This window comes from Podarcis tiliguerta (assembly GCF_965153285.1).
Source record: "Podarcis tiliguerta genome assembly, chromosome: 1".
NCBI lineage: Eukaryota > Metazoa > Chordata > Lepidosauria > Squamata > Lacertidae > Podarcis > Podarcis tiliguerta.
In genome coordinates this window covers 67,722,316-67,733,393 of record NC_139534.1, presented here as the reverse complement: position 1 = coordinate 67,733,393, position 11,078 = coordinate 67,722,316, and the positions used below count along the sequence as shown (strand labels likewise).

The 11,078-nt window shown below is 42.9% G+C and overlaps 2 protein-coding genes across 5 annotated transcripts in view; both read left to right on the top strand.

The window, feature by feature from the left end:
* Positions 1 to 11,078, top strand: part of DENND5A (DENN domain containing 5A) — a 609,609-nt gene that overhangs the window by 60,649 nt on the left and 537,882 nt on the right. The gene's annotated exons all lie outside the window — the stretch shown is intronic.
* SCUBE2 (signal peptide, CUB domain and EGF like domain containing 2) overlaps positions 5,605 to 11,078 on the top strand; it is a 50,342-nt gene continuing 44,868 nt past the window's right edge. For 3 of the 4 annotated variants that reach the window (XM_083401734.1, XM_083401731.1, XM_083401733.1), the window contains exon 1: positions 5,669 to 5,911. In XM_083401734.1, coding sequence (XP_083257860.1) covers positions 5,782 to 5,911 — 130 coding nt within the window. In that variant the 5' untranslated portion in view covers positions 5,669 to 5,781. Of the gene's footprint in view, positions 5,912 to 11,078 lie in introns of all 4 variants that reach the window. The other variant, XM_083401730.1, reaches the window with a different exon arrangement.

Sequence of the window (11,078 nt, the reverse complement as noted above, 5' to 3'; positions counted from 1 at the left end):
AGATAAGACTTGCTTCTAATAGTAGAGGACACAGTTAACTACTTCACTGCAGAACTGAATAACAAAAGTATGTGTGTAGACATGGTTAGCTATACTGCCTTCTGGAGCAGTTAACCATCAGTGATAATATTCAAGAACTGGAGATCAGAGGAGGTAGGTAGAGACAAGCACTCAAACCTGCCCCTGTGTTCTCCAGTGAAGATGGCTAGGAATGCCCAAGAGCAGTGGAAGTCACTGAGAGCTCCTGGGTGGTACCACCCCAGCCAGTCTGATTTTTTTAAAAGCAGTACCTCCACCACCAATGCTTTCTCAGATGCCACCAGAAAATACAGGAGGAGACTGGCTGACCATTGGGAAAGGTTTTGCTGCACAGTTCTGGAACTTCAAGACTCTTGTGATAGATCATTGCCAGGCAAGATATATCAAACAACTACAAAACAAATCTGTTTATTCAAGATAGCTGTAAATTTGAAGTTTTCAGATATGAAGCCCCATATGTCACTGTCCATCTACGGGCGATCGAAGTCCCGGCTGAGGACGTTGGGACCAGGGGCAAGATGGCAGGGTGGGAGCAGGAACAGGAGTCCAGAAGCCAGGGGTCCGAGGGTCAGGAAGCAGGGAGTCACAAAGTCAAGGGTCCGAGGGTCGAGAAGCAAGGAGTCACAAAATCGAGGGTCCAAGGGTCGAGAAGCAAGGAGTCTAAAAGCCGAGGTCCGAGGATCAGGAAGCAAGAAGCCAAACGCAGGAAATGTGTTGCTGTGGCCAAGAGCTGAAGGGAAATGCTGACCTTATATCCCTACCTGGCTCTTGCTACCAGGTGCAGTGAGTTACCAAGTGGCCTCACCGTGCCTTGCCTCTCCACAACAAACTTAGGAAGGCCCCAGTCCTGCGAAGCCCTAGTGGTCACAGGGCCTGGCTCCTGCACACACTTCTGACACCATGCTGCAGAGAAAACTGCTTTTAAAACTGACATAACTTTTCAAAAATTACATTCAGCTGCTCAAACAGAAAATTATGAATGTGGGAAAGTTATTTGTTTCAAATTTGGTGTACTGTATGTAGTTGCATTTTTAAATGTGAGTAGTAACAGATGTAGAATTGGCTCAAACATGGTTGTCCTCCCACAACTGCAAGCATGCCTAAGAGAAGTAAATGCAGTAGATGAGCTATTCTCTTTAATGCCCTCCCAGTTCACAAATTCTGACAATGCAGTTGCTGTAGGCTGCAAAATCATTCCTGTCAAAACATAAAGGCTAACAAAATTCCTCTTCATAACTCATATCCAAGCACCTGCATAGATTTATATGAAAATGCAAAAACTGCTTTGTATTTAATTAGCAAGCCTTATCCCATAGTTAAAATGGGTTATTTTTATTTAACTTTAAGGTAGTGATGTTCAATTCTCTTTAATTAAAGAGCTTCTCTTTCATAGTTCATAAGCTTTTAAATACTATCAACATTTAAAATGCTTATGAACTCAGCTATATTTCTGCATTGCAAAGTAATTTTTAGGCTGTTTGTAATTTAGACTATTAAGTCATTTTTAGACTATACTATGAACTCTAACAGTCTATTGCTTTGTGTGTGTGTGTGTGAGAGAGAGAGAGAGAGAGAGAGAGAGAGAGAGACAGCGGGATCAACCTGGTTCGCACAGCATGTTAATCCAAACCACAGCTTAGTGAAAATGCATGAGCACTTAGGCTCCTAAGGAGGAAAGTGGCTGCTTTGCTCTTCTCCAGTCATTTTGCTGCTGCACTGTGCTTAGCTAAGCCATGGCTTGGCCTGGTGTGTTGTGTGAACAAGGGTTGTGGTTTAGCTCTCTAGAGACTAAACGAGCTGAAATGAAGGTTTGTTCTTCGTTTCTGACTTATGGTTTATGTCAAAGAGCTAAATCACAAGCCCAAGTTCAGATGACACACTAAGCCAAGCCATGGCTTAGCTTAGCACAGTGCAGCAGCAAAACAACCAAGCAGTAGCAAAGTGGCAGTGATTTCCTCTCCATGCATATACCCTAGGTCATTGTTTGGCTTAGTGTGATGTGTGAACCAGGCCAGAGAGCAAAACAGACAGACCATAATTGCTTTTGCCGATTAAGTTCTTAGCAAGAATGAATATATTTTGGAAGATTTCTGTTGCCATAGTTCAAGATGGAGAGTTGACGAATTAGCTGGAAATTGTTTATTTACTTCTCATGTTTGTAGTTCCTTTTATACCTAGAGATTGGTAGTTTATCTTCAAAATGCAGAATCAAGTTTAATAATGCTAATAATAATCTGTTTTAAAACTAGTCATTGTAGTTTATAGAACTAGAAAAGAAAATGCAGTATATTATTTTTCTAATTTTTCTATTTTTCGGGTTGTAAATCTAAACGTATGTCCAGATGCAGCTTACTTTGCTGTACTGCAATAAAGCTTTCTTCTGATAGGACCAACAGAATTAACCTACTGTGCCATCCTTGGCAGCTGTTTATTCTAATTAGGCTTTACAATCTGCTCTAATATTTTCACCTTGTGCTGGTTAGGATTGCTAGAAACATTGTTTTTCAAATGACTTCAGTGTGCAGCATATGGAAACTGGTGTTTTAATACATTCTTACCTTAAGCAAAGAGCTACTTCACATAATTGTTGCTTTCCCTGCTCTAATAGCATTACAATAGGAACTAATTCATATTCAACATGCAAATGTTTAATAACAATATACGGTAATATTGTACTTGTATTTATAAAAGAAAATGTTCTAGCTAGATGGCGCTGTTGAACAGGTGCTTGTATAGATTCTAGGAATGTAAAGCACTTTGCAGTGTCCCATGCTTATTTTGCCAGTATACTGGCATCTTCACACTTTGAACAAAACATCTCTCCCCATACCCGGGCAATGGTTTTTTAATCCTGGTTCACGTAGATCCTACTTTGCCTTGTCTAAAAGAAGATGGTGTCTCATTTACCCTTTTCATAGCTGGAAGCATGCTGAATGTTGTGTTGCAGTCTTAGAGCAATCACTATCCTGCATTTTGCTAAGCAACAGCTATCTACCCAGCCTTCCTATAACTACCGAGATCTGCTATGTTTTACCTCTCCTACTAGAATACTTTGCCTGTTGCTCACTACTTTCAACATTATCAAGTTCTCAATCCGTCCCATCTATGTGAATAGTGCTGCTGTTCTTGATTATGGAAATATGTGTCTTAGGAGGGGTGATCTGAATAAAAGCAGTGTACTGCAAGCACCATTTTCAGTGACACCCTATCCATGTCAACAAATTAGAGGTGACATTCTAGATAACAAGCTCATACAAACAACCTTGGAACCACTGGATTATGTAAACAAGTCTGGGTAGTTCTGAATCTTCCTCTCATCTGAGCTTGAAGAATTCTTAGAACTGCAGTTAAGGAAGAGGAAAAATATTACTAAGAAGAGAATGTGTTCCATTTTGTATTGGTCACATTTGATTAAACATCCCCTGTGAGGTTTGAGAGTTGTGGAATACTTTTAAGTGCTTTAGGCAACACAATAGAATAAATCTACTGTGAAATCTATGTGGACCATTTAAGATTTATGCATGAAGGGGGTCAGCCCTCTACTATGTTCATGGAAGTACATGTCCGATCATAAACAGCAAAATATATGCACATCACACTGATTTACTATAAAGTTCATTGCTGCTGATTCCCTGCACTTTTTAATGCCATTATATCCAAGGGAAGAATGCTGGTACAAAGGTACTGTGTTATCAGTTTATGGCCTCAGGGAAAAGTTGAATTAAAATAGCTAGTCAAAACCGATTAGCCTGTTTTGTTTTTTAACATTGGGTGCTTTAATGGTACAAACCTCTGGGTTTGCTCCACATCTGAGATAGCACCACAGAATTAGGAACCTCTTAAAATATAATGGAAACATGAAAATACCATACAGAGAAAAGCTTTCAAACATGGAAGAAACAAAGCATAAGGGAAATTATTATAGTTGTCTTTCACAAAACACCCTACAGGTTTAGGTCTCATCTGCACCATACATTTAAAGCAGTATCATACCATTTTAAATAATCATCCCTCGAGAATCCAGGGAATTGTAGTTTATTATGGATGCTGTGAGTTGTTAGGAGAACCCTGTTCACGTCACAGAGCTGCAGTTCTTTGGGTGGTTTAACAATCAATTCCTCTTCCTAGGAAACTCTGGGAAATGTAGCTTTGTAAGAATAAAATGGGAACTATATTTCTCACAGAAAATGTGTCTTTGATGATGTTTTGAAGGAAGGAAGAGGTTGCTTCACACAGATGTCTGGAAGTTCTAAACGTAAGGGGCAGCGGGGGAGGGGGGAGTGTCTTTTGAGGAAACAGGAAATCTTCAGATGAATGAGTGGCACTGCAGTTTAGGAGTGAAAGTCACAGGCAGGGATGTACCTGGCCAGTGAAGGGATTTAAGGAGGGTGTCATGAGATTAGTGCAGTGATAGAGATTATTTTCGCAACGGAGTGTTGTATGGATGTGAGGGGACCAAGCTGAGATAGCAGCAGACCAGAGAATATTTCAGAAGCCTAGAGGGGGCCAGGCCATGAAGCAAAGTTCTTGCTGAGGGGACAGTGACAAGCCAATGTTGTACATGACTTGGCTACTCAGTACAGTATGGGGGACAAAGGAGAGAGAAGAGTCTAAGGCTAAGGCCTGTTCAACAGGATGGATAGCAATTCAATGCATAAGGAAAGCAAGCTAGGCGAGGAGGGCTGGGGAGGAAAGAGAAGTTCATGTTGGATCTACTGAACTTGAAATGATGGTGCATGCAAGTAGTGCTATCAGAGGGCAGTTTGAGTTGTGGGATTGAAATGAAGGGAACAAGTTGGTGGAGGGGAGAAGGGAGTGTCATCTGTGGCTAGATGGTACTGAAAGCTATGGGATTTGATGAGATCAACCAAGCCTGGCATGTAGAATGCAGTAAAATGCAGAGGGCAGAAAGCAGACTGTCTTGGATTCCAGTCTAAAGGAAGAAGCAACGTATTGTGCAAAGAGTAAGAAAGGGGAAGAAACAGGACAGGCCTTAGAGCAGACAGAACCAAGGCGCGGCCGTCCAGACGTTGTGGACAACTCCCTGGACTACAACCCCCATTATCTCTGACCACTGGCCACGATGGGAGAATCCAAAACCTCTGGAGAGCACCACATTGGCTGCCCCTTCCTCAGGACTATCAATGGCAGACAACAGGCACCAAGAAATCTTAGAGCTGCGGTAATGCTTCTTGCCCAAGTAGATGCCAAACAAGGTGAGCTTCCGTTTATGGCGTCCTAAGTCAGCTACAGTATTTTGTTTTTCTCCGGCTGCAGTGGCGTGATTCCCCGCCTCCCGCCTTTTGCATGCCATTCACGTCGTAGGATAATACCCAACACCTGCCTTTTAAACGCATTTTAAAGTCCGGCCATCAGCTCAAAGTGGCTTGCATTGTGAGCCAGGCATGCACAAGGAGGGGGTGGTGGTGTCGTTTTGTTCAGGTGCCCCGATACAAATATATTAAGTATCTGGCCACCTTTCCCCCACAGTCCGTAGGCCCTTTTGCGTATAAGAGCGGGAAAGAGCAGAGGCAGCGGCGCCGGCGCTCCCACACCCGGCGCGTGCGCGCTGCCTCTCCTTCGCACGTGAGGGCAGGCCGACGCTCGGGGCGGGCCAGGCGCCTGCAGACGCCTCCCCTTGTGGACGCGCGCAGGGCCGGGCCCCAGGGGGCGGCAGCCGCACGAGCAACGGCGGCGGCGGCGGCGGCAGCAGCAGCAGCAACGACTGGCGCCGGCAGCTCGATGGGGTCCGGGCGCTGCTGCTGCTCTGTGGCGAAGGCGCTGCTGCTCTTCCTGCTGCTGCTGTCGCCGCCGCCGCTGTTCGACGCGCCCCCCCAAGGACAGGTCCGCGCAGCCGGGCTCCTCTTCCCCGGTTCGTATGCGCAGCAGGGTGCCATTCCCCCTTCTCCTCCCAGGTTGAAGGCGTCCGACGGGGCTGGCGCGGGTGGTTTGGGTTGCGTGTGTGTGTGTTTGTAAGGCAGGGTTCCAAAAGGCTTTTTGGCTGCCGTGGGCAAAGCTGAGGGGAAGGGATGTTTCCCAAGGGCGCGCGCCCCTTCTGCGAATTCGACGCCCCGTCAGGAGTTTAAAAAAGTTTAAGCTCGTTTTGTCGACCCGCGCACGCACAGGCTTCGCGGGATAGTTGGGAAAGCCCAAGCTCATCTCTGCATACGATGGGCATTATCGTTGGCCGCGCTCCACCACACAAACAACACGAGTTGTTCCGCTGGCTGCAGCTGCTGCTGCTGCTGCTGCTGCAAGAGCCTGTGCTGGTGTTTACAGTACACAGTCATTTGCAGTCAAGTTCCATTGATTTCAGTCTCTCTAACTTCCAGGAATTCAGGAGATTAGACCTGTCAGTTTGCCGCTGCTGCCACAAAATGCCGTGGCACGTTGGAGAAGCGGTGGTGGTGGTGGTATGAGCTTTTGTATGTAGTAGGCTCATAGCTCTGATAAATGGGCTGTGTTCTGCCTAGAAAATTAAGCTCTTGAGGAGCAAGACAATAGGGTTTTTTTTCTTACATGCAGGTATAAAAGCTTACACATATTGTAACTTTTCTTAAGTTGTAGAGAAGGGCTCGTCCCATCTACCAGTTGTTTTTTTTAAAGCAATTGACTAAAATTAGTAGGAAAAGCTAAGGCTGCAATCCATAGTATACATGGTTACCTGAAAGAGCCCCATTGAATGCAGCGGGGGAGGGGGCTTACTTTTGAGTACACATATACGGACTGTAGTGTTAATAGTACAGTGCACCCAAAGGTTTTCAGTTGCAGTACTTCTTAGAATTGAGTTCTCAGTGTGTGTTGCATAATGCATAAAATACACTTGGTGTTGTACAAATAGATGTGATAACTTTTAACGGAGGAAAATTATTGGCTTACATTGATTTGTAACGTTGGCTATGATATAAAATTTTTGGCTTTATGGGAGAAATAGTGTTTGTTTTAATGTTTTCACCCTACTAGAAAGTAGGTACTGCTAAAACATATACCAAACCACTGAAAAAATGTAAAGATGTTGATATAGAATAATAAAATTTGATTAAATATTAAGTTTATTTTTTACACTGTTGCCACTATCATACTTAAAGCCTGCTGTATTATATTGAGTTTTAAAAAAAATTACTGTGAGTAAACATATTTCATGGGAAAAAAGCATCACCAAGTAGGTAGAATAACTAGATTTGTTGCACTTTTATTTGGTATTTCATGCATTTTTTTGTAGTTGTTGCTTTTTAAGTAGACTTACATGGAAATATACTTTAATATGATAGCTTATCTTGAAGACTTAAATGAAATTTGCAGTACATACACCTTTTTCTGTGGTGATCATGGCCCACGATAGATACACTTAGTGATGGAAGTTGAAATAAAAAGTATTCTAGGGTATTGGTGCATGTTCTTTTTTGTACTTTATTTGCAGAGTAGTATACTGATCCTGAGTATACTGATCCTGAGCACATTCACTTGAAAACACGTTTGTGGATTTAAAGGAAAAATACTTTCAAATAAATCCTGGTGACTTAAATAAAGTCAGAGTTTTGAGAATTGGAATGCCATTCATTGGAAGCTATGATGTGAATGTTTGCTTGTTGTTGTTGTTTAGTCGTTTAGTCATGTCCGACTCTTCGTGACCCCATGGACCAGAGCACACCAGGCACATGTCATTTTTTTACATTTTTATTCACATGTATGCTTGTGTGGAGCATTTTAGAAGAAGTTGGTGGGGGTAAAATGCCATGTTGAATAATTGTTTTGATCGGAAATGATTATTTTAATGACAAGAAGTATTCAGGTTCGATAGTTCTGGGTGATTATGTCGAAAAGGGATCAGTTTGAAGTCATAAAACCTCTAAATCTTCCATAAATCGGTGCAGCAAAGCATAAAGTTGGGGGATCAAAACCCCTGGCTCACTCGAGTACACTGAAGGAGAACTATGAAGGGGTGAGGTATGTGCTGGAGAAAATTGGTTATGATCAGTATAAGTGGTTTATTTGTGTTGACCTGTAGATGGTGAACTTTTTGTTGGGACAACAGTCTGGCTTCACCAAGTACCCATGTTTTCTGTGCATGTGGGATAGTAGGGACTGTGCTCAGCATTACATGAAGAAGGACTGGCCTGTGTGGGAGGAATTGGTGCCTTGCAGAAAACGGAACATCATCAATGACCCTCTGGTGGACAGAGACAGAATACTCTTCCCACCGCTGCACATCAAGCTCGGCTTAATCAAGCAGTTCACCAAGGCTCTGGACAAGGATGGTGACTGCTTCACTTACTTGTGCCAGGCTTTTCCAGGATTGACCATGGAGAAGTTGAAAGCTGGCATCCTCAGATCCATCAGCTCATCAGGGATCCAAAGTTCGGAAACTCAATGAACGAAGTGGAACTGGAAGCGTGGAAGGCATTTGTTCTGGTAGTGAAGAACTCTCTTGGCAACAATAAGGCCAGAAACTACGTAGAACTTGTCAACAACATGCTGACTGCTTTCAGAAACCTGGGCTGCAACATGAGCGTCAAGATGCACTACCTATTTTCACATATGGACCGGTTTCCTGAGAACCTGGGCTCAATGAGTGACGAGCAGGGGGAGAGATTCCTGGAGACCAGGTATCAGGGTCGCTGGGACGCAGTCATGATGGCTGACTACTGTTGGACTCTGAAGAGAGACCTCCCTGCCGCTGAGCATTCCAGGAGTTCCAAGAAACGGAAGTTCAAGCCCTGAAATTTGAAAAATGGTGAAGCAACATGCAATTTACGTATACTTACCTTTATCAATGCCCACCATTCAGTTTACAGTAATCGATGTTTCTATCAGGTAATCAATATATGTTGTTGGAAAAACATTTTTTTTCTCTTAAAAACATATTTAGGATGATATGTGCTGACAAAAATCAGCTGATAATGCCACAAAAATGTAATTGCTTTTGTCACAAGATCTGATTTTTTTCAAATCAACATAGCACAAAAACCTGACCTGATGGAGAGAAACGGATGCCATTTCCTGATTCAGCAGTGCAAAAACACCCTAAATCAGTTGTAGAAATCTAGACAACATTCAAAAAGTAAAAAATTGTTGCCCAGTGTAATCAATCTGATTTCGATGCTGCCCATCTGGTGATGTCCACGTGTAGAGTCGTCTCTTGTGCTGTTGGAAAAGCCTGTTTGTGATGACCAGCCTGTTCTCTTGGCAGAGCTCTATTAGCCTTTGCCCTGCTTCATTTTGAACTCCAAGGCCAAACTTGCCAGTTGTTCCTTTTATCTCTTGACTCCCTACTTTAGCATTCCAATCCCCTATAATGAGAAGAACATCCTTCTTTGGTGTCATTTCTATAAGGTGTTGTAAGTCTTCATAGAATTGGTCAATTTCAGTTTCTTCAGCACCAGTGGTTGGTGCATAAACTTGGATTACTGTGATGTTAAAAGGACTGCCTTGGATTCGTATCGAGATCATTCTATCATTTTTGAGATTGCATCCCAGTACAGCTTTCACCGCTCTTTTGTTGACTATGAAGGCCACACCATTTCTTTTATGGGATTCTTGCCCACAGTAGTAGATATGATGGTCATCCGAACTGAATTCACCCATTCCCGTCCATTTTAGTTCACTGATGCCCAGGATGTCGATATTTATTCTTGCCATCTCATTTTTGACCACATCCAACTTACCAAGGTTCATAGTTCTTACATTCCAGGTTCCTATGCAATATTTTTCTTTACAGCATTGGACTTTCCTTTCGCTTCCAGGCATATCCGCAACTGAGCGTCCTTTCGGCTTTGGCCCAGCCGCTTCATCAGCTCTGAATCTACTTGTACTTGTCCTCCGCTCTTCCTCAGTAGCATGTTGGATGCCTTCCGACCTGAGGGGCTCATCATCCAGCGTCATAACTTTTATATGCCTGTTGCCTTTGTCCATGGAGTTTTCTTGGCAGGGATACTGGAGTGGCTTGCCGGTTCCTGCTCCAGGTGGATCACGTTTAGTCAAAACTCTCCACTATGACCTGTCCATCTTGGGTGGCCCTGCACGGCATAGCTCATAGCTTCTCTGAGTTATTCAAGCCCCTTCGCCACGGCAAGGCAGTGATCCATGAAGGTGGTGAATGTTGGCAGTTTGATATAAAATAGTTTTGCAGTTGGTGCATATGCTACATAAGCAGACTATATTGTTTCCTGCTAGTATTTCTGCTTCGTTTTCTTGCCTATCAATTTTATATAGATCCTTTTTTTTCCTGTTTTGCTGCTGCTAAGACGTTGGGACTCTTGTCAGTGATGGTTCCAGGGCAAATTCACCTGATCAAATTGCCACGATGCAAAGTGAGTTTAATTCAGTGTGTGACAAGAACTGATCCTGAAGGGGTTTCATTAATTTTCGGTTTGCAACTAAATGCATCCTTTGGGACACCAGCATCGGTTATTTATTTTTTTAGCGGCTGAGTGACTGAATACTTGCAGTTTTCTAGCTACATCTAAGAGGATAGTTCTATTTGTTAATTTGGTTACACTTTTTGTGTTATTGCCTTCTAAACCTACTCTTTTACAACAGTGATTTTAATTCTCCAGCCCCTTTTTCTGTGATATTTATCTGCCCCCTGGATTGTTCCTTTTTCCTGCTAGTTACTACTTTGGCTGGGCCTTAACTACTCTCTGTTTTCACCACTTGTGACAATTGAGATTTATTTTAGCTTTTTGAGGGACTCCTTAGTGTGTGTGACATCAGATTATAATTGCACAATCATACAAGTATACAGCACACTCATGGCATGAAATTAGGAATAATTTTACCTTGAAATATAGTGCATTCTCAGCATGCTTGCAAGAACAATGCTAATGAAGAACCTAGGGCATTACCGGACTTGACTGTACCGAACAAAAAAAGAGAGTGTGCCATTTATTTAAAAGAAGAGCAACTGTTTTACTTATTTATTTTATTAAATAGGCATTTAATAGAAATTCCCCCAGTGATCTATATTAAAACAGGCTTCCTCAACCTTGGCCCTCCAGATGTTTTGAGACTACAATTCCCATCATCCCTGACCACTGGTC